Source organism: Conger conger, chromosome 9, assembly GCF_963514075.1.
Source record: "Conger conger chromosome 9, fConCon1.1, whole genome shotgun sequence".
NCBI classification, from domain to species: Eukaryota; Metazoa; Chordata; class Actinopteri; order Anguilliformes; family Congridae; genus Conger; species Conger conger.
Window position 1 is genome coordinate 31,007,861 of NC_083768.1, and position 24,195 is coordinate 31,032,055.

General features: G+C 43.7%; 1 protein-coding gene across 1 annotated transcript in view; it reads left to right on the plus strand.

Annotated features, from left to right (window-relative positions):
* The window catches only part of myo10 (myosin X), a 107,381-nt gene that overhangs the window by 50,915 nt on the left and 32,271 nt on the right, over window positions 1–24,195 (plus strand). The window contains exons 5-19 of the mRNA XM_061255018.1: window positions 7,133–7,267; window positions 7,645–7,769; window positions 8,547–8,560; window positions 8,783–8,867; window positions 9,329–9,432; window positions 9,841–9,970; window positions 10,853–10,971; window positions 12,005–12,151; window positions 12,734–12,834; window positions 14,050–14,116; window positions 14,225–14,317; window positions 15,557–15,625; window positions 16,413–16,495; window positions 16,892–17,000; window positions 17,522–17,602. Coding sequence (XP_061111002.1) covers window positions 7,133–7,267; window positions 7,645–7,769; window positions 8,547–8,560; window positions 8,783–8,867; window positions 9,329–9,432; window positions 9,841–9,970; window positions 10,853–10,971; window positions 12,005–12,151; window positions 12,734–12,834; window positions 14,050–14,116; window positions 14,225–14,317; window positions 15,557–15,625; window positions 16,413–16,495; window positions 16,892–17,000; window positions 17,522–17,602 — 1,462 coding nt within the window. The remainder of the gene's footprint in view (window positions 1–7,132; window positions 7,268–7,644; window positions 7,770–8,546; window positions 8,561–8,782; window positions 8,868–9,328; window positions 9,433–9,840; window positions 9,971–10,852; window positions 10,972–12,004; window positions 12,152–12,733; window positions 12,835–14,049; window positions 14,117–14,224; window positions 14,318–15,556; window positions 15,626–16,412; window positions 16,496–16,891; window positions 17,001–17,521; window positions 17,603–24,195) is intronic.

Consider the following 24,195-nt stretch of genomic DNA (forward strand, 5'->3'; position numbering starts at 1 on the left):
CAGTCAATCGCATATGGCAAGAGAGGTCCAGTAATCCTAGCCAAATGTAGATGTACTGTTGATGAATTGCATTTGCATAAAAGTTGGCACATGGCCAGGCTGTCAATCTTGATTATAAATTGACATTAACATTTAAATAGGGCCATTGGATAAGCTAGCAGGTCCATTATGTGGGAGGTGGTTATGCAGGAATTTACTGTAGCTCTGTGTTTTTCAACCCATTCTGAGCTGAAGCGCATTTTCCCACAGGACTGAGGCTGAAAAGCAAATACTCATATTCGGTGTGATTTCATCTTCTATAAAGTTTTTCACACTTGTACTTGGACATATTGTTGTTTCTAAAATATACACAGCATAGTGGCCTATTTCAGAAGTTACAAGCAACTGGTTTCTCCACATGTCTACACTGTAAGCATACCTGTATACAGACAGGCATTTTCATACTGTATACACTCAGTGTGCGCTTTATTAGGTAGACCAGTACACCAGGTTGTTAATGCAAGTATTTAATCAGCCAATCATGTAGCAGCAACTAAATGCATAAAAGCATGCAGACATGGTCAAGAGGTTCAGCTGTCCAGACCAAATATCAGAATGGGGAAGAAATGTAATCTGTGGTGCCAGGGTGGTTTGAATATCTCTGAAACTGCTGATCTCCAAAAAGTCTAAAAATAATTCCGAAAAAACTGCTCACTGAGTGTACACTGTACACACAAATACACACTATAACACATACATTAGTCTGACTAATGACGAATATAAACATGCAAACACATTCACCAACACATACATACATGCACACACACACACTTGTTCAGTACTTTCTACTGCGGCCAATAGCCAGTGGTGTTCTGGATCAATTTCTGAATTAAATAAAGGGCATGAAATTTATCTCACTGGTAAAATTTTCCATTTATAACACCTTCTGGACAACTTTCCAGAAGAGAAGAGAACTTGATTAATGTCTTTAGAAGCTCCTATTTCGAAGCCCATCTGTTATATACATATTTCCTGGCCAGTGGGTGCATCTCCAATAGGTTTGATCGCACGGATGACATGTAACTCTTAATAATTGATAAGCCTAAAGAAATCCAGAGAGGTAATTATCACTGTTTGGTAGACCCCAGGGGATTATGGGAACCCTTTGATTAGTCATTATTCATGTCACTGTTCCTAGGCTGGGATTCTGCCTGTGGCCCCTCTTAACCTCAGTCTGAAGGCCTCAAATGTGAGCTGGAATTGAAATCTGAAACCTTGTTTACCTCCCAGTTTCTCCACATGTCATCACAAAGATCCTGCCCTGGTGAATATTCGTTGGTTTTCAGAGGGAACAGCCCTGTTTGATTGGTTGAAATGAGCCCAGGTGCATCTGCTCTGTGTGGCCTGCTCTGCCCGCACGTGACTTAAAGCACCAGACTTGTGTATGCCCATTCTGTGGGGGAGACAATGGCTTTTGTGTTTTGCAGCGTCTGTTGTGTCTGTTTAAATGGAATATAGCTACTCCCAGAGGGCATGATCAGAGGCATTAGGAGAAATAGTTTGAAAGATCACAAGGCTCAGGCATGTCCCTGAACACATAAGTGTATCACATTTGCTCCCCTCCAGTGACTCTTTTTGATAGTTTTAAGTGTTTGTGGACACACCTGCGTTCGTCTTTCATTAAAGGGGCGATTTCTTTTTACATGTTTTAGAATACCAGAGTGCCATTTAAATATTTATACGGATTCACCTTAAAAAAAAAACGTTTTACAAATAGCAGCTGCTTATCCTGGTTCTTTCACCTCTGTGAAATAGATTTGAGGATTCTGGTTTTTGTAGGATGGGGTAGACTAATTGCATCCATTACTAAAATTATTGAGCAACTAAGACAGTGAATCTAAGATTACTGTGGATATATAATCTAATTTAAGTGAAGTCTTATTGCACATTACCGCCAGAAAGTGAAAACGTGCTCTTTCCTTGCTGCCCAGTAGGAATTTTATTCAGTGCTCATTATGATTTTGTCAGTTAAATTAGCTGGGCAGGGCATTGCCCAAAGCTGGGATCATGACCCCCTGCAGGAGTAAAGCCGTAACTGAGACCAGATATGCTCATTAAGACCAAAAGAAGAAACAATTAGCTTCTTCTCAAAGGCTCCTTGGCCTTTGTTTCCATTTAATTGGGATTATATTATCAGTTTATTTTCAAGGGGATCGTTTCCATTTGCTATACAGGAAATACCCCCACACCAGCTGACCTGAACAGAGGTTGCCTGCGTTGCCGTGCCTACCCCCCATCTGGGTTGGGCATTTGCAAGGCTATCTCTATCATCCTCTGTCTGGAAGCCAAGTGTGGATCACTCAGGCCAGTTAAATGTGGGCCAACTTCTCCGGCGGACTTGTGGAATCCCTGTGGGGTCTGAACAAATAAGAACAAGTTTGTATTGGTGGGTACTTGTGCTGGGGAGGACAGAGAGGAAGGCCCACTGCTATCAGGCCATATCAGAACCGCACAACATCCATGCTACACTGTGTTATCAGTGTGGATATGTTAGAAGGCACCATCAGTGTTGCATGCCATTCACCTGAGCCTGTTGCCTGCGTGAATGTGATAGCGATACACAGCTGCTCCTTTGATATATTGTTTCATTCCCAGAAATTACCCAGAGTACTATCTATCCGTCTAGATATTTACCCTGAGATGTGACAAATTGCCTAGATTTCACTACTTTTTTAGATGCAGTTCACCGTGACATTATAGACCTCTACTTCTCCTTTGCACATTTCAGGATGAAAATTTCAACACAGTGGCATAAAACAAAGTAGGGGTGAGTTCATCAAAGTGGCAATATTTCCTTTCCATACGTTTCTACATAAGAGCATTATTTACGTACAGTACAATTTTCATCCTGGTGCTTGAATTTAAATTCCCGTATTTGAGGGATACTTTAGTTTTTTATGTACTGTGCAAGTTCAAGTAAAAACTTTAGATGCCCCTAGCCTGTGATAGTTTGTTTGCTCAGGGGCGGGGGTGGCCCACGGGGTCTGCCGATGGGAGCAGGAGAGTGAGACAACCCGGGTCTGGAGCTGGGACAGAGGCAGGGCTCACCTCTCCTTGACAACCTTTATTGTGACTGGCATGTGTGATTAAGCAGTACTTTAACGCAAACGCAATAACCTCGTCTCGTCTGGGCCCGGTGAGAAACTGCAGGCTTTTCTGCCCCGTGTCAGACGTCCCGCTGGCGCGCTTGTCATATCACAAAACACAGGGTGGCGCGGGGGGAAGGTCACAGCACTTACTCACTCCGTACTGACAGACAGCGCTGCCATCCTGCATCAGCTCCGAAGCGTGGGACTTCCCTCCCTTAGTGACATCGCTCGTTTCCAGCGTATCCCAGGAGGAGGAGGAGGAGGAAGGGGGGGGCGGTGCAATTAAGCCCGGTTTCTCTCCTCGTCGTCTTCCTTCCTGCGGTACGAAACCCTCCGCGGTCAGTGCCCGGACCTCTCAGACACTGTAGCGTTTCCAAGGGGGAACAAAAGAGGTGGCAGAACGCCAGCGTGCCCGCCGGCTCGCACAAAAGAGCTCCCGACCGGCGTGGGCACTTAGACTGGCCATGAAGCCAGGGCAAGAGCCAGAGAGGACGCCCACTGCCCCCCAGCCCTGCGCTTTTGCTCACCGTGACTAAGAAATCTGTTCCCACAGCTTCCAGGCACACGGATCTGGGAGCCAGATTACGAGCGCTTAAGAGCCAGTGTGCAAATTGCAGTCTCGCAGGGGTCGCCATTGGGGACAACTGGTCCTGCCGAGGGAACGGCGATCTCTGAACGCTCCCAGCTCGGTCTCGCCCGGGAGAAGTGCAGTACTGCCAAAGTATGACCACAGAACTCAATGTGCAGAGTATATTACTGCTGCGCTAAAGCCCTGTGGTACCCCCATACACCCATCCTTGTGACTTCAGTCAATGCCCAGCAGTAAAAAGTGGATAATATTTTAATGCAATATTGAAAGCCACCCTGGATGGCCCCTCAAGGGTACTGCAGAGCCATTAAATGTTAAATAATGTCATCTGTTAGTGCGCTAATTATGTTGTGCATGTTGTACAAACTCAGTCACATTTCTTTGCTTGTGGTTGCAGGCTTACGTTGAATTTTTTTTAATGCTGATGCTTCCAAATTTCCAGTAACCCAAGGTGTCATGTCCCATGTGCATAGTCTGTGAGACTTTCTCCAGAATCGTGTTAGCTTCCCGCTGTCTCCTCACTGGTGGCGATTCGATTTTCATGTTTGGGGAGCGCGAGAGGGAAATGGCGGCCTTTTAAAGCGGACTGTGTTTTTTATGGTGCGTCTTGGCAGGATGCTTCTTGGGAACGCTGCCAGCCGACGTCCACAGAACTGCTAGCTCGTTCGAAGGGTTCCAAGCATATTAATAGCTCACAGTTGTCGGGATTTAATTATTCTGAATATTTCCACAAAGGCAGCATTCTCATACGTGTCTGTGAGAATAAGGTTCCAAAAGTGCTTTTAGGGGGCTTATTTCTAAACAGAGGCTACATAATATGGCCTGAAAGGTTTGGATGTCTGAAGTGAAACTCCTGTTACTTTTACAGCCACGTCATAAAAGCAACAGCATAAAGTGTGTAACGGGAGAGGGGTTATGTCATCCTGCTGTGAGCCCACTGTAAGAAGCATCACCTGAGTCAGTGTGAGACAGAACTGTGTTAATGGGCATTTTCATGGTGGGACCTGTGTGTTGGGCTATTGGGCCTGAGGCTGATTCAAACCCCTCTCCTAGGAGAGGCCTCATCTTTCTTTATGTATGTATCTTATGTTTTCATCGTGTGTGTGTGGATGCGTTTGTGTGTGTGTGTGTGCGTGTGTGTCTGTGTGTGTGTGTGCGTATGTTTGTGTGTGTGTGTCTGTGTGTGTGAATGCGTTTGTGTTTGCGTGCGTGTGTGTGTTTGTATGTTTAAGTGTGTGTGTGTACGTGTGTCTGTGTGCGTGTGTGTGTGTGTCTGCGTGCGTGTGTGTGCGTCTGTGTGTGTGTGTGCATGTGCGTGTGTGTGTGCGTGTTTGTCTGTGCGTGTGTGCATGTGTGTGTGCATGTGTGAATGCATTTGTGTGTATGTGCGTGTGTGTCTGTGTGTGTGTGTGTCTGTGCATGTGTGTGTGTGTGTGTATGTGTGTGTGCGTGTTTCCATATGAGACAGTGGGTCATTTATTTGATTTTTGTGTGCCCCCTACCCCCCTCGCCCCTTCTTCAGTCTAAATATTTTCATAGACGCATTCCTGTGTTCTGAAGTCTCGCTGTGCCCATCTGGTGTGGAGGTTTTTTCAGGGGGGTGAGCATCAGGCCAGCTCTTGACCCACTTCTCATGTGGAGGGAAGGAGAAGCCCGTTTATTTTTGGTGCTTTATTTGTGGTTCAGTGGAGTAAGTCAGTGATCCTAAAACGGAGTGTGGAGAGGAGCTCATGGATGCCTGTCGAATCTGTTCCACAAACAGGCCTTCGTTCGGTCAAGGCGGGCCGGGTTTGTGTGATCCGCTCGCCCCCACATGTGAAACCGGAGCCTTTCCGCTCCAGGGCACTGCTTAAACGGAGGAGGGAATCACGTCAGGCCGGATTGCTTTCCCGGCCTTGTGTGGCACTCGGCAAACAGTCCTCCCAATCCCATGTGAAGATTCAGGGGAATACCGCCGTGACGCTTTTTGCTTTCAGGCAGCTTGTTCAGTAACTGTGGGTCTCACATTGTTGCCACATCTGACAGCGGTCTGTATCTGCTATATTTATAATACCCAGTCCAGGCCTGTCTTCCTAACCTTGTTCCATGAGAGGCCAACATACAGTACATCTATGTTAACGACACTGTTTCGCTGTGGAGTATGATATTTTTTTATTCGTGGTGCCCCCCATTAAGAGGTCCAGTAAGCCTCACCCAGGGCATTACTGACATCCAGCTCTGAGGCAGGAAGCAGGTCTGTTTAGCTCTGCCTCCAGGACTCCATTGTGAGGAAGGGCGGCGTGTACAGGAACTACTGCCAAGTACTGTCCACGGGGCAATGAAAAGCGCACTCCCTCGTGTGTGACTCCTTCCGTCTTTATGTAAACACACGCTCTGTCCAGCAACTGCAGAGTAAAATATTCAGAGCTAATTCCACTGCTTATGAATCCAACTGGGATTTCTCTCCACCGGAGTAAGTGGACTCCCTCAAAGATCATCTGATACTGGATATCTTTCTGCCTGGTAACAGAATTAGAGTGCTGTGAATTCTGCTTCTCCCTTGGAAGTCATACTTTTGGTCTTGAAAAGGCAGGGCGCTTCCAGTTATGCTACTAAATGCTTTGTTAACACTGAAAGGGTGGCCTTGTGAAGCGTTTATTATTCCGTTTATTTTGTTGGGAGCTCTGTTTACTCGAGCAGGCCTTGCTTTGTACTGCAAAATGAAGTAAACAGGACAGAAAAGCTCTAAATGTGTGCAGCCAAAATGCTGAAAGCACAAGGACACGAGGAACTGTGCCGATATATACTCATATATAAGCATGCATTTGGATGGCATGTGTTCCTCTGGTTCTCAGCTTACAAGCCACAGTATTCTTTAGCCAGCAGACGTGCTTTTCAGATGAGAGTCTGCCCCCTTGTGTTCATTTTGAGTCAAACAGGATGTTGCTCATTCTTGAGCTGCCACTCAAGCAGTAGTCTGCATGGATTACCCTGCCCTGAAAGAGAACGATCAGTGATTAGCATAACAATGCTTCAGACATGTCAGAAGGTTTTTGTTAGCAGCCAGTGATGAAACTGTAATGATGATGGAAACAGTGGATGTATGTAGACACAGAGACAGAATTATAACTGCAAGACTATTTATATTAGACTTTATGAATATATTTAAGATTTTATTTTATATCTCATATGTATATGGCATATAGTTCCTCTCCTTGGTTAGTGTATGGATTTGGTGTATTTGTATGTAATCTTATAATTCCCATTTTAAAATGATTTGTATTATTATTATTATTATTATTATTATTGGGAAATTGTAATTGTGTTGTTCATACTTCTTGCTGGAGGAACTTACTCTAGCTTTAATCCCATCTGAATCGCTGAGAAGGCTGAAAGCAGTTTAAACGATGCTTAATCCCCCTGTCCTGTTTTCCAGCGGAGAGAGCGGAGCAGGAAAGACAGAGAGCACCAAGCTGATCCTCAGATTCCTGTCTGCCATGAGCCAGCACTCCCTGGAGGCCATGTCCAAAGAAGGCACGTCACACGTGGAGCAGGCTCTGCTGGAGAGCAGGTCAGTCCGGCGGTTAGCAGCTGCCATGGCAACGGTAACCGAGGCAGACACCGAGGTGCCCCCGAGCCCCGTTTAACATTTCGCTGCCTCCGTGGCATCCCCTGACCCCGTCCCATTGAACCCTGCAGCCACGGCTAACCTGCCGCGTTTAAAGCGAGCGTTAGCATTAGCGCGCGGCGCAACGGGCTCGTCAAGCTCTCACAGCAGCTTACTCACCCTGTGAAGAGTCAACAAAGAGCTCGTTTTCTCTGTCTCTGCCTTTGGAGGCAGGAACTCTGTTTGCCCTGCAGAGGAAGTGTCACTACAGTGTGCCTTCTGCAAGATGTGGAGCTCTTTCTTTTCACAGTGAAACTCAACACTCCCTCTGTTCCGAACAGCCCGATCATGGAGGCCTTTGGAAATGCCAAAACCGTCTACAACAACAACTCCAGCCGCTTCGGGAAGTTCGTGCAACTCAACTTCTGCCAAAAGGGGAACATCCAAGGGGGCAAAATCGTTGACTGTATCCTTTTTTCTTTGGCCATTCCCTTATGAAAGTCAAAAGTTGAAGGATGAAAGATGCATTTTGTTTTGTCCTCCCCAGGAGACAGCAGCAGAGTTTAAAATCAGCTTACACTTAAAAATTAATTGTATTTCAAAATAGATACATTTTGCCACGCTCCAACTTTATTCAAACGGTACAATGCTGTTAACTGTATTCATATGTCTATGAATGTGTCACATGACCTCTCAGTGGGAGGCCCTAGTGACATCTACTGCCAAGCAATCACTTTCACAATCGCTCCTAATTGACCAGACTGAGATTTACAGCAGGCAGTTATGAGTAGTCGTACACATGGGACTCAGGCAGCTGTCAATTTCCAGTCATTTATTTGCACTGCTCTCCGCTTGCCGTTGCACTGTTTACTGATGTTGGAGTGCAGCGGCGATGAATTCGCGGAGGAGTTCGGTCTCGTTCTCCCTTCTGTTTTCTCAGTAATCCACCGTGTCTGCTGGGAAGGCCAAAGAGGCCTTTCTCCCACTTGCTCTGTGCAACACAGGGATTAATAATAGAGATATATATGAACCTGTCAGGGAATGCTAAATCAGGCGATGGGGTGACACATGGCCTGCCTGCTATCTCTCTCTCACGCCGCCAGCTACAGGCGTGGTAATGAGACACACACTGACAACACCAGCCCGCGGAGGAGAGAGCTCTCCTCCTTATTCTATCAGCTTGTTTACCAAACGAGAAGCCCCGCTTCTGTAATTTACCTTAACTGCCAACTTTCCGCCGAAGACTTACTAGAGAAGGTGAGTTCCCGACCTTTTAATGTCACAGAAACACATTTAGAACCGTTCGTAGACACATGCAAACACGCTAATTGAGTAGCCTTTATTATTTTACTGCACTTTGCGCTATGATAAACCCACTGAACCTCTGTAGAGATTCTTCTGGGTCAGGAGGGTGTTGGTTGTTTGGCGTTACGGGGCTGTGAGAGATGGTGCTCAGACGTGTCTCCTCTGTCCGGACAGAACCGGGTGGTGAGGCAGAACCCAGGAGAGAGAAACTATCACATATTCTACGCTCTGCTAGCCGGCAGTGACCCGGAACAGAGGGGTGAGTGACTGCGAGGCTGACACGCGGCCCGTGGCTCTCTGTACACAACGACACTGCGTAGAGCCCGGCTCACTATCGCCCCGACTCGGGGAAACGGTATGACAGTAAAGCCTGAAGTCTGGAGGAAAGCGCTGTCGGATTACGGCAGCGTTCCCGCTGAGATCAGGACCCGATCACAGCCTGTGGGGGTTGCGTGCCAGACCAGCAGGCTGTGGGCCCCGGTCCAAGGTGGAGATTTTGATTCTGTGCCTTTGGCTCAGAGTATTTCCTTACTGTAGGATGTACCAGCATATGCGTTTGGCGCACATCATTAAAAGTGAACTGGGTTTGATCAGCAGCTAAGTGAGCAAAGCGCTCCACAATGCAGGAATGATGTCTTAATTTCCCCTGGGGAGAGCTCTGCCCCTGACAGACGATTAGGCAGTGCTCCATCTGACTGGTCTGCCTTATGCGTTTCACAGAGGCCTTCAGTTTGTCTTCGCCAGACAGCTACTATTATCTGAAGCAGTCGGGATGTGTGGAAGACCAGACAATCAATGACAAGGACACGTTTCAGGAAGTGCTGGTAAGCTCGTCTTCTCTCCGCGTAGCTCCTGTGCTTCTCCGTGCTTCCGGATGTCACTTCCGGTTATACTGGAATGTGTGAACCTGAGAGAATGTTAAATGGGATTAGAAGTAATTGATTACTTTGCATGCAGGTTGCCAGACTAAGAGCATGACCACAAAGCTACTGAGCTCACGGTGCAACACGGTCGGTCCGTGGTCTTTCAAGCCGTGTGAACCATGCATATTTCGTACGAATTAGAAAACAGCATTGCTAAATCGTGACATAAGCGGCAGGCATTTTGGCCTGTGACAGACAAGGGCACATGGCAAATCTCTCTTCCCCCGGAATCTTCCGGATCACGGCGAAGCCTGCGGTCCCGCGGGGGGTTGTGTGAGTGATGGCCTGCATTCTGTCTGCCTCCCCCAGAGCGCCATGCGGATCATGCAGTTCACGGAGGAGAACATCCGGGAGATACTGCGCCTCCTGGCCGGGGTCCTCCACGCCGGAAACATCGAGTTCATGACCGCCGGCGGGGCGCAGGTCTCCTCCAAATCAGGTCAGCAGCACACCCACCCTGGGAAACGCAGGCGGGAAGGGAAACAGACGCTCAGCTAGCCCGCTTCCGTGGGCCGAATGGGCAGAGCAGGATGTTTTTAATTAACGGATTATCTGATGAAGGCCTCTACAGTAGAGTGTGCGTGTGTGCGTGCCTGCCTGTGTGTGCGTATATATACATTATATATGCACTTACCGAGTACTTTATTTGGAACATTTTTAATTTATTGCCTTTTTTACGCGTACTAAAACGAAAGAAAAATCCTGTGAGCAGCAGTTCTGCAGACAGAAACGCCTTGTTAATGAGAGATGTCAGAGTAGAATGGCCAGACTGGTCAAAGCTGACAGGAAGGTGATATTAACGCAAATAAGCACACATTACAACAGTGGTATGCAGAAGAGCACCTCTGAACACACAACGCGTCATAACTGGATAGGCTGGAGCAGTAGAAGTCTAAAAAATAAGCCTAATAAATACCAAATAAAGTGCTTGGTGAGTATATATATATATATATATATATATATATATATATATATATATATATATAGATATATATGTAGGGTTTTTGTTGGCATAGCTACCTGAATGTCTCTTAGTTTTAGAAGAAGCAAGGTATATGTAAAATGTTTTTTCTTACGAATAACCACAACGTATATTTCCCTCCAAAACCTGCTTAGTGTGTTAACTTCTTGTAAGCTTGTTTGTAGGTTGTACCACAATGTATTTTCAAATAGCAAATGGTGGGTACAGTACAGTTCAGTTATAAAGGAAGGATTCCTACTCCATTTTATTCTGGTCATACAGCAAACAGACAGTCAGACAGACTGTGGCTATGAGATGCATTTGGGCGCACACTGATGATGTCACCACTCTGTGCCGCAGCTCTGTGCAGGGTTTCGGAGCTCTTGGGGCTGGACCCAGCACAGCTGGCTGAGGTACTGACCCACAAGTCCATGATTCTCAGGGGGGAGGAGATCAGCACGCCACTCACTGTCGAACAGGTACGGGGGCGAGACATTGGCAGAGACCACATGAGACAGTGTTCACATACAATGGACTACTGAATAGAGGGTTTCAGACATTAAACACAGTAACATAAATACACACTGTTTAACTCCCAAGCTAAAGATATGTGCTGCTTAAGATGTGCTAAATACAATATCACTTCTGGTTTACACAAGACAACACTTCAGACAAAGGTATCTGCATAATAACATACACACTAAATAAATCACAAATATTGTCACAAACTTTTACGATTTTAGCATGGCACGTGTAGCCAGGTGACCTTGCATTTCACATGCTGTTTATAATCATTGCCATTGTGAAAATTACTGAACAATACAATAAACGTGCAGCATGTACTTCATTTAATATCGCAAAGTACTCATTTATGTAAGCTTTGAAGTCCCTGAACTGACTCTTCAAAGTTGGTAATCTTGTGCACATGTAAGAGCTACCCACAAGTGGTCCCACTTTAGACGTCCCTGGAGGTTTGCTGGATGCAGTACAGTTGTTCTTGTTTATAGTGTGGGAGGCGTAGCGGTCTGCTCCTGCCTCGGGGCGGGGTCAGAGCAATGGTGCGTGGTTTTCACTGCACCGGATGCCCATTACCCAGCCAACAGTTTGAAAGGCAGATCAAACCTATAAGAGCCCAGAATCCAAACACAATGGTCTGAACCATATGGGAGTTGTTGGTGTGGAGCACAATAGGCTAGCCGCCAGAGGTTGCAGACTTGCAGGTTCATTTCCTGGAGGGAACATTTCCTGTTTATGGCCAGTTCCAAGCCTGGCCTGTCCCACTACTGTGGGACACAGTTGGACTTGTCTTACTGTAGGATGGATTTAGGTTTTCCAGGATCCCTCAGGTTGCTAGGGTGTTAGCTCTTCCAAATTCACTGGACAACAAAGGCACCAGTTTACAGTAGTAAGAGGTCCACCACCACCAGTGTTTAAAATATGTACATCAGAACAGTTAATGCACTCGAAAAATGTGTAGAATTAGTTGAATAAAAGTAACTTTTCTCCTAACAGGCTGTGGATTCCAGGGACTCGATGGCCATGGCCCTTTACTCTCAGTGCTTCACCTGGATCATCCGCAAGCTCAACAGCAGGATACGAGGGAAGGAGGACTACAAGTCCATCGGCATCCTGGACATATTCGGCTTTGAGAACTTTGAGGTGGGCCAACTGAAAGGGTGTAATTGTGAGGCAGCCAGTTTGTTGTTTCTGGCATATGGCACGCACTTGCATTGTAATGTATAATATTGTCCTCAAAATAAATGACCAAGATGGATTTTAAATAGTGGGGAAGCATCAGTGTAAGTGTAGAAATTAAAATGCCATTGCAACAATCGCTTCTTGTTCCTCGACACACATTTTTAAATCCTGTTCAGTCATTCTATCCTGAGACCTTCCATTCAATATACCATATATACTATAATATATAGTCTATAGTCAATTCACTGAGAGGACTGAGCAACAGATCATTTTCATCATCAGATGAAACGGCGGCTAGCCTATCGGAGATCATTAGAATATTTTCCAGGTTAGGCACATTGTTGTGAACTCCTTCAATTGCTGGCTTCAATCTCAGTATAATGAGGTCTGCATCTGCGTGAGGGTATGATAAATGGCAGTACTGTGGGGAAATAGCTAGCCTCTCAAGGCCACGGGCATATGAAATGACCGTCGTAAATGGTGTTAGCTGATGAATGGGTGACAGGGAACAGTAATGAGAGTAATAATCAATTTGTCTGGCAGGTCAACCGCTTCGAGCAGTTCAACATCAACTATGCAAACGAGAAACTGCAGGAATACTTCAACAAGCACATCTTCTCACTGGAGCAGCTGGAATATAACAAGTGGGTAATGCTGACGCGGTGCAATGTGGCCTGGCTCAATAACGCATTCTGCTTATCCTCCACAGCCATTTTTCTTACGGGTATCAGACCCTGGAGTTGCATACAGAGCATGACTCGCTCTCGAAATGTGAGAAAGTGGGTGGCGGTGGGCGGGCGCCCGTTTCACGTAAGAATTATTCACCGCGGATAATGAAGGCTGGCGCGTCGGCGGCTGTCATAACGGGAGATCGCTCTTCATTAACCGCGACGGTGCCCTCCTGGCGGCACCGGCAATCCATCAGGCGTCGGCGACGGGCGGGCACGACGCCTTCTTACCGCCGGAGCGATTACCCAACGCCCCCACCCCCCCACGTACAAATGAGCTGCCCCATCCCCGATCGCGTTTGCATTATAATTCCGAGAGGTCGGTTTTAATTACAAGAAAAGAAAGGTAGACGAGCGAGCGTGAGGAGTGATTTGTGAAGCCATTTCGGGGGCGGGGGGTGGTGGGCGAGGCTCACACAGGCATGTCAGCGAGGCGTGGGCCCGGCCTGTTAATGACGGACGCAGAGGTAACCCGCTGCGCGTTCTGAAGGGGATTGTAATTAAATCTTGGAGCCATTCCACGGAAGGTAGTGTAACTACCTAGCAGTGTGTGGTCCCTGCAGAGTTAGTGATTTATTCTACCCAGAGTCCCCGTCTGGGACTTGTTTAAGACCCGCCTGGAGTTATTATGCTACGTTGTGCTATCAAAGCAAACAAGTAACCTATGCGGAGAAGAGTGAACTATGGGTGGTTATTGTTACAGTATTGTTGTATTTTCAGGCAGTGGAGAAAAAATGAAAGATACTCAATAGTGCAGTAAAAACTGAAAAAGAGGAAAGATTTGACACTAAATTGGAACAAGTAGAAATGTAAAGCTTTTAGCAGAAGAAAAGAACCCTCCTGTGTTACCTCAAAATGGGAACAAGCGATCATTGTTTCCCTTTACCAGATCAGTGAAACTATACTCAAGAAAAATGTTTTGTGTGTGTGTAGTGCATAAAAGTGATCTATGGGTTTGGTCAATTTTAACTCACTGAAGTACATGAGGCCATTGAAGGGAAATGTGTGTGACCTGTCCACAGAGAACAGAAGTTTAGCATTAAGGCCACATGTCTGCAGTGTAAACTTTGGTTACTTTGGGTTTTTTGCTGCTGTTGACCAAATGCTGATTTTTTTTTGTGGCTATTTTAGGGAAGGCCTAGTTTGGGAGGACATCAATTGGATGGACAATGGAGAATGCCTGGATCTGATTGAGAAGGTAATTATCTTGTTTCTCAGCAAGGCTTTCAGGCTCTGAAATGATCCACGTGTCGCAAAACAGCACAAGATGGCGTCCCTAACCGGCTGTCTTCTTCCCTGTCAACAGAAACTGGGGCTCCTTGCACTAATCAACGAGGAAAGCCACTTCCCCAAAGCCACTGATGGCACGCTGTTGGAGAAGCTACACAGCCAGCACTCGGTAAGCCGCGTCGCAATATCTTACCCTGTGACATCATATCCTGCTCCACAACAGCTGTATTTTAAAAAAGCAACTGGTCCAAAAACATTTTTTTTTACATTTGTGACAGTGATATGGCATGTTATTATTAGTGTTTCCATTGACAGTATAACTTCACTAATGTCTCTTTTGTGAAGCCTTTCACTTTCAGGAATCTTAAAAGGGTCTAATAGCATGTGTGTGGTTAAAGGATGCCCTTCTATTAATGGTTGTAGCATATGTTAATAACAGGAACTCTCCCCAGTAAAACCTTGGCTGTGCTCCAGCATTGGGCTTGAAGAGCAAATTGTACAGCAGCTTGGTTCCATTAACATGCTGCAGTGAGGTCATCGGTGGATTTAAAGAATTGCTGAGCCGTGTTTATATGTAAAAAATACACAGAAGTGCTCATAAATATTGCATTGCTATAAGCAAAATTGTTTTCAGATTGTTCAGTTTATTACCCGTGCCAAGCTCCGCAGTGAAGGATTATGAAATATGAGAATATGAAAATTGCCTGATGCACATGGAGAGATACTGTGCTGTCAATCACGGAAAATACCAAGGATACTCGTTTTAATGCACGTGCCATTTTATTCAAAGGCAGTGTGGTTTAGCGAGCTGCATAAATGCTGAGCATATTTCAGCATGATCTACAAGGAAATGTCGGACCAGGATTTGGAATGTTTAACTTGAGAGACCATATTTTGACTAAAATGTCATGTTAACACAGCTGGGTTGCATGTATTCTTTCAAGTAAAGTTGTGCATTAATAAAATTCAGAATTTGAATCTGAAGCAAATTATGCTTTTTGCATATTTCAGAAAAAAGTACTAACTGAACCCCTACTATAAAAACGTAATCTCCCAACCTCCTACTCACTTATCCTAGATGTTATAAAACCTCCTAACCTCATCAATCTACCTCCTACTCACTTATTCTGGATGTTATGCTCATTGAACCCATAAGACGAATGAATTGCTCTGGAGTAGAGTGTAATTGGTAATGCTGCTATTAATTGTGACGAAAAACCATACTGCATACTTCAGGAATGACAAATAGGTAACAACTTGTAAGTACAGCTAGCCCAGCAGTTTCCGTTTGGTTTATGGTAATTACAATGGTTACAGATGCAACTGTGAAGCACTGTTGAAATCATGGAAGCTTGAATAAGAAGCCTTCACTTATGTTAACTTTTGTTTCATGTTTGTTTGGCTGCAGAAAAACTCCTTCTATGTGAAACCGCGTGTCGCTGTCCACTTTTTTGGGGTGAAGCACTATGCTGGAGAGGTTAGTACGCTCCCACACCTGTGTGAAACACTGATGAATGAGTCAGAGCAATGAATTATTGCACATATTATTCAGAATTATAGTATTATAGTTGATAAGTTGTTGCTGGCATTTTAGACCAAGTGAAATGTTCTCATGAAGAACTCTGAGAAATATTTAATGATAATATTGTTCCAAACAGTTGATTTTGGAAAGCCTAATGTTTGGTCTATGTCTCTGACTGTTTCTTTTTTTCTTATTTCTCAGCCTCATATTGGTTTTCTTGAGTTTCATTGTCCTAACACCAGTTAACAAATGGTTCTCTTGGTTGACAAATGCCAGTAACAGACTCCAAAGGCAATCAAAGGCTACAATCAAAGACAAAATACTAAAACTTTTCTTATACCTGCAGTTAGCAAGAGACTGAACACACCTGACTAATCAGAAACACCTGTGAATCAAGTTGTCCCAAATAGTATGGCCTCCTGACATGGGGGCAACTATGTATAATAAGTGCTTCAACTTCTACATGGTGTAGCCAAAATGCATACAAATTGTATACATTTTAACCACATGTGAATTGTTTGATAATATATATAACATTGTGGTGTACAGCAAAAAAAATTTGTGACTTATGGTGCTCACTATATATATGTATAGTATATAGCTGTCTTGATTCAGCTGGGTCTGATATTTCTTTAGGCCCCACTCTTAACATTCTTAGCTAATCACAATCCCTTCCCAACTCTTGAAGAACAGCAGGCTTGGCGTGATTTGTTCATTGGCTCCCTGTGGCGTCTCCCTGTAGGTCGTCTATGATGTGAGAGGTATCTTGGAGAAGAACCGTGACACCTTTCGAGATGACGTCCTAAACGTACTGCGTGAGAGCAGGTTTGTGCATTGAAACTGAAAAAAGACTCTTCATATTCTTCGCTGGAAATTTGTAGGCATTGTAGGGGACAGATTCATTTTTTCAGGTTGAGGTAATTTCATTTTTCATGCCAGGTTTGCTATTCAGGTGAGGGCAGTGGCTGTATTGATAAAAAGTTTATTGAAATTTCAATGTTTTTCACCTAAAAGTGTGATTGAACTGGGCATAAATTATTCTGGTTGGGATATTCATTGTTAGATCTAACAACTATACATCAGCAAGAAGAGATTAGGATTAGAATATTTCTGTATTAGGAGAACATGGATATCTGTGTGTGTATTATGTGTGTGTGTGTGTGTGTGTGTGTGTGTGTTTTGTGTCCTGAACTGACTGTCTCCCCCTTCTGTGTTTGTCAGGCTGGACTTTGTCTATGACCTGTTTGAGCACGTCTCCAGCTGCAACAACCAGGATACCCTGAAGTGCGGCTCTAAGCACAGAAAGCCATCCGTCAGCTCACAGTTTAAGGTGCGATTGGGGCTCAGAGTGTATTGTAGCAGTATCTCCAGTAGCCTTCCATATCTTCTCATCAATAGAGATATTTCCACATACAAAAACTTGAAAGCACTGCTTGTAGCACAACATAACAGGTTTAACCCGCTAGAATTTCATTGGAGCGATCAATGTTGTAACTATCTTGCTAATATCTTGCTAATGCACTCACACATTCATTCAGCTCACAGTATATTCACGTCTTGGGGTGTTGAAATGCAGCCAATTAATAACAGATACTGGAATGTCTCCCGCTTCTTTATTTAATAAAAGATTAAATCGAACAGAAACACACTTTCAGATTAAACAAGCAAAGTAAAACACATATAATGTTCATTTCCTTCAGTCTTTTCTCATCTGTCTTGTGGGCGCCTTGTTCCAAGAACATCAAACAAAACAAACATTTTTGCCAAAAAATAAATTCTGTAGTTCAGAACACTTATTTCTGTGTTTATTTCTTTTAGATCTCTATTCAAAGTTTCATACTTTCATTCCAGAATTCCTTGCACTCCTTGATGGCCACCCTCAGCACAGCTAATCCATTCTTTGTGCGCTGTATCAAGCCAAACACAAACAAGGTAAGGCCTTGGCCTGTGGCCTGTTGCTCTCCAGTCCAATGGCAGGGGGTGCCTTGCAGTACAAACGGAATACATTGTACTCAAAAAACCCTTTTCCATCGGTATCTCCCTCTGATGTTTCATCGCATGCATGAACTGAGCACGGCAGAGCGAGGGAGATGTGTCTGTGTCTCGGGTCTGAACAGTGTAGATGAGAATAAGTGTGATCTCTTGTATGTGCAATCTGGCTGAGTTATGCAGGGGTTATGATGTATTGCCATCCTCCTTTACTTCAAGGGTTCTATTTCATTCTGCTTGTCTGGTTTATTTAGGGAGTATGTGTGTGTGTGTGTGTGTGTGTGTGCTTGTGTGTGTGATTGTGCGTGTGTGTAACCTCTTGAAAATTATGTCAATGATGAACAAAATTATTGGTGTATTTTTACTATTTTGTACTAGGCCTGAAATCACAGACCCTGGTGCTGATATTTGCAGACAGACTTACAAACATGTCAAGACAAATAAAATACCCTTGCTCAATTGTTAACATACACAGTTATATTTTTGTATTTGACCTATTAAATGATTGAAGATGAAAGACCTATGGTAAAGCACAGGGAAAATGAATAGGATTTCCTGAAGTTGGTATCATGTTGATGCAGAGGTAAGACATCTGATTTTGAATCAGTTTGATTTGACACCACATTCAGTCACTGCGAATATGGAAAGGAAAATTGCATTTGGCTGGGCGCCATTGGCGTTGAAATTGCTTGGTAACTGGAGAGGAACAGCTTGACCGTGGTACGGAAATTAAAGTTATTTAAACTCTGGCCTGGTACTTTATTGGTATGATTATATAGTGAAATAAGCATTTAATAGTAACTGTGCAATATCTGTATGAGAAATTGAAGATTCATTGTGTGGTCAGTGTCAAAGCACTACTCTCTTGGTGCAGAACAACTATAAATGCACTACTAAATAAATGCATTGCATTTCTGGCTTGCTTAGCACACTCCAGTACATTTCACACATAACCTGTTTATACAGTTTTATTTTACTGAAGTAATTTCAGTTAAATACATAGCTCAAGGCACTATAGCTATGTGGCAATACTGATTCAAATCAGTAACCCTCTGACCACACCTCAACTTCTCATCATATTCGAGTCTCTGTCTGCGTGAAGAGAAACCTGATACAGTCTGCACTTCTTTTTCTTTTGTGTCGCGCCCTGTACTGCGTGCCTTTTTCCACAGGTAAGATCACGTGGTCCGCGGTGCTCTGCGCGGCTTAGCCGTGCAGCTAGGCTTATGTCATCTCCCCTTGAGATGTATCTGGGAATTGGATCAGTGCATTTGCGGTACATTGAAATACCTCAATGCGTAAATCGTAGCGTTGGCAGAAACTGAAAACTTCTCCTCCTTAGGCATTTCTTATAACTGAAAACTCATTTTTGGCCTGATATTCTGTAAACGTATTCCCCAAATGTGAAAACACATGGGAATGTAGTCTTGTAGCGGAATATATATTTCAGTCGGTGTCATTGTCAGCTTTCATAGAAAAGAGCCGTGTGCAGTTCGACTGCAATGAACGGAGAAATCAGCTTGTCTGAAATGATGCTGCCTGTAGGTACACTATATACTTAGACATGACCATTGAGACCCACAGTTAACGTGGCTGACTGGAAACTGAAATTTAAGCCACACTTGGGGAGAAATGGAGGTCCTTAATCGTGTCTTTCTTCTGCACCTTTCTTTAGCTGTGAGGCAGAGCCATTGTTGCTCATGAAAGCAATTGGGAATGACATTTCTTACTTGTTATGTGTTTCTGTTTCGTACTTCAGAATGCCAGTGCATTTCAGGTCGATAGTCTAGAATAGTAAGATGGAAGCAGTCATAGGTTCTAGCTAATTAACATTTGTCACCAAGTGATTAGCATGGTGGGTTGCATCTGACTGACTTGTCAGGCTGCTGTACACATACGTGTCTATATGTGTTTGATTTTCCATACATTGGTTCATTTGATGTCACTTCCCTTATTTTCCACAATGTGCGGTGTTATTGTAAAGACTTAAAGAGGTCACCTATCCTGTTTGCTCATTCTTGCTTGATGTCCAGGTTAGCCTCATTAGGCACTGAGCTTTCAGAAATGGGCGGGTAGGCTGAAAAAGTCTCATGAATAATACCTACAGGAATAGAGACGTATAGTGTCCTTCTGAGGGTCTTGAGGGCATCAACGGCCCCCCTCTGTACAGTCTGTACAGTAGCAGGTGTGAGAGCTGTCAGTGTGAGCCTTAGTCCATTATCTGGAGGATTTAGCTAAAGCAAAGGCGCACTGAAGTCTGCACGAGACCCTGTAATTTGTTTGAGATAATTCTCGCACGGCTCTCAGACAACACAGTCTGAGCTTAGATTGATAGCTGTCTGAACGGTACCTTTCCTTGTCTGCTCACACTCTTCCATAATAACCGCTTTTACTGCTCCACTCCACTTGACTCAACCATTCCTTCTTACTGTCCCTTAATTGCTTGAGTTGGAATTTCACTGTAGCGAGGAGGAGAGATCTATAAGGGCCAAGCTCAGTGGAATTATGTTTGCATGTATGTACAGTACACTGCATGTACACTGAATTTCAGGAGGGATTTGTAAGATATTGGTCCATACAGTACAATACATGGAACAGAAACTTGGTAGACACTAACCTGTCGTTTGTGTCAGTGGGATAGTTAGTTTTAGATGAGAGACTTTTTAAAAAGTATTCATCAGCCACCATCACTGTGATGTCATTGCTATGTTTTTCCCAATAAATTATAATCTCCTTTAGGGACTGGGTTGTATTCTTAAATATTATTCTAGGCCATGGAAACTCAAATCTAAATTTTCTCCCAGGTTATTAACTGAGCAAGTAATTATACTTATTGGCCAAACTGTCTAAACATCTGACTCTCAACTAAAGGGAGGTTGGAACACTAGCATTTCTCTGCCCTCAAGGACCGTGATTTCAGTAACAGGGTTCTCAGCTGTGAAAGGGCTTTGACTTGGACTGAATGGTTGCTGGTGCTTGAATTTCTGTAGGGATATGCATATTAAGAAGTACAGTTTTTTTCAGTTGCAATTGATATTATAAATAACATGAAAATCACACCAATTTGCCCATATGATACATATCCACTGTTCTTGAATCAATCTTTCATATCTTGAAAGTGTGTCATAAAAGCATTGTGTTCATAAACTTTACAATGCTGCTACTTAGCACTGGAATTATTGTCTGGGAACCCTCAGTTTTGACCAGTCACTGCAATCTAACTGAAGATATTATTTGCTATTCACTGGCAGTGCTATATAAATATATTGGGTGTTGGCACATATTTACTGCGGTGCTAGAAACAAATTAGATACACATGTTAAACCAGATGGACGAAAGCCAGTTCAAGAGTCTGGGCCCCTTCCAGAAAAGTTTCAGAAAGTGGGCCTCTCGTCAGCTAACGTCCCCTGATAGCAATGGCTTTACCCCCCAAACTCACCACCCACCATATGAAATCAAGCCTTGTGTGCCACCCCAATCTTTAGACCCAGTGCCCTTTTCTCTTAGCTGCAAGGATTGACAAAGTCATTAACAAATAGCAGTACCTGGCAGGGTGTGTAGTTTCAGGGCTTTCAGTAAAGTTTCAGTGTTTGCATTCTTTGGTTCCAACAGTGAGATTTTCCTGTCTTTCCTTTGTCTTCTTTTTTTCCCTGTCTTCCTTCCCCCACCCCTCTACACACACACACACACACACACTCTTTTTTCTGTCTCCTGGATTTGAACAAGCCAAGCTTCGCTAGGCATGGCTTCTCTGGAGTCGGAGCTGGTATGAATTAGACTGGTGGAGCCAGTGTGAGATCACTGGGATGACTTGAAACATGAGATATTGTAGGCAGAGAGAAGAGCAGAAACTCATTGCAAGAACTCAGCCTGAAAACATGGGGCCAGCTCAGGAGGAGGCAGAGGTAGGACTTGTGCACAGTTAAATTTATGTGAATGTTTGAACTATGCAAGGTTAATGCTGTTTATGTTATTTACTGAGCAAAGAGAGGTTCTAAAGAAAGATATTTAAGGCAAGAGTTATTACCCCTTGCCATATTACAGATGTTGAGACTGTGGGTTTTGTCCATCCTTCATCAATCATTTCTGCAGGTTGTTACAGATGGGAAATATGCTGCAATTGTAGCATTGACCATTCTTTTTCAATTGCCTTTCTGCATTGGAGCATCATTCTATTACTAGGGTAGCTGTTGATACCTGCCCTGTCTATTAAATGAGTTGTCTATCAATAGCAATCTTGTGAACATAGGAATAGTGTACGCTCACTCGGTTACGTTTTTAAAAATATGCAAAGCTGTCTATAAAAATCCTGTGTGGCTGTAATAAAGCGAATGGGCTCTCTACATGGTTCCTTTAAAGACTTGGCAGTGGCTTCCAAATTGAGCTTGGCAGGAGTGAATACTGGAGATTTCTGTGTGGCAGAGGGCAGCTCCGTACCTATGTGTGGGAGACGCCCACCCTTCCTGTCAAACCCACACCTCTCCTGAGTGGCTTGATGTGTTCAGACCTGTACTGGCCAGGAGGTGGGATGACGGGAGAGGCCGGAGTACAGAGAGAAAGTTTCCAGTCATTTCTATTTCTTACATTTAAACATGAGACGGTAAGGCTATATAGAATTAAGAAATGCCTAAGAGATTCAATTCCTTCAATCTCTTTATTAATTGCTTTGCAACTTTTTTAATGTGTTGTTTCCTCTGAAAAATAAATGTATGAAAGGCTAATTGTGCCTATTTTTTTCTCTCCCCATTTGTTGGGGCTCAGTTTGAAGAGCTTACCAAGCAAATTACGTTGCTTTGACCTTGTGGTTCCAGTTTCAGTTGTCTGTCACTACTGTACCAAGTCACTATAACACAGCTTAAAAATCATATTAAGCGCCTGTGTTAATCTGACACAGCCACCTTTCCGTATATTTTATTCATAAAGCATAACCGTGTTTTTCCCAATAAATAAGAAAGCCTTCAGCTGAGAAAAATGTCTGAGTGAAGTTAGTAAAAAATACATTTTGAAATTGGCCATTCAAAATGGTATGGCAATTAGTTTTGTGAATCGTGACATGGTTACTTTGAATAGAAGAGAAAAGTTTGGGAATGAGGGTTCAGCATCTCGCTCTCGAAGGGTAGATCCTCAGATTTCTCTTTCGCACCCTGTTTTGCATTCAGCAGGAATTTTCAGCCCACAGAGGGTGGATGACCTTCCAGGTTCCCTGGTTTCCTGCTCATATACTGCACTTCTCACCTTGTGTACAGATTTGAAAGTAAAATCGTTGAATAAATTGCTGCATACATGTTCAAAAGAGTTAGATTCTGTTTTTAAAGCATTTTGAAACATGGTCATGGCCAGTTATTAGTGCTGTTCTGAAGATAAATCAATCAATGTACATGAAAATGTATGCAATGGCCATTTCATTTTGTGTATATTCATGTAGTTGGTTTAAAATATATCTGGATACTTAAACCTACATGTTACATACTGTACATATTTAGGCATGTTAAATAGCACAAGTACTTACATAATCATTAATTAAATGAATGGACTGTTGTAGTGAGGTCAACCTATTTACTCCTGCACCTACATTCCCAAGTCAGTGAATTCCCAACACCGTCAAGTGAAGAGGCTGCTGAATCCATCTTTCTTATTAGGCATATTACAAACCTAGGCACTGAACTCTCCATCTGCACACTCAACTGATTCAACCAGGAACGGGAATAGTCTGGACTTTAGATGCTGTCTGACCCCAGGTTACCTAGCAACAAGGCTTTGCTGAGGCTAATATTCAGGGCTGGGCTAATTTATACATATCAAATATTGGCTGTGATGAATACATGTCTGGATTCCCATGACGGCTTTCAAAAAAGACACCCCTCTAGCACAGGAAAAAAACAGTTGAATCAATAGTGTGTGTGCATTAGAGATTGTGTCACCAGCACGGCTTTCCCTGCCTCATTGTCTCTATTCTGTTCCCTACATTGTTTAGCATTGTGTGGCAGGTTGTGTGTGTGTGTGTGTGTGTGTGTGTGTGTGTGTGTGTGTGTCTAAAATGCTGTATACCCGTTCTTTTTTGTGGCTTGAAAATGTTTTTACATTTTAGACAAATCTGTCCATGTAGAGGTCATGTTTCATAGATTTGTTTAATTTAGTATAACAACATTCTTTACCTGTGCAGAAATTTTGTGTATTGTAATAGACATTTGCCCTTTAAGTCATTACTTTATGTAATGTTTTGATTACAGGTAAACGGAGGACAAGTAATGCCATGCATATGTATATGGTCAGAGTAAATTGTATCACATAAAAATTGCTAAGCACTTATTGGGAACTGCACATGTGCACACTATTCCTACTTTCTTTAATTTAAGCATTGTTTTCATTAATGACTTTTGTGCATTATCTAGGCTTCAGTTCCATCCGATTAATCCCTATGAAACAGCAAGAGTTTGAGACATACACGAGTGTTGTTGTTTTGTTGTCTTCACAAGGATTTGATGTCTCTTTGAAGAGAGCTTGGCCTGCCAACAACAGAATTTCTCCTGAAATGA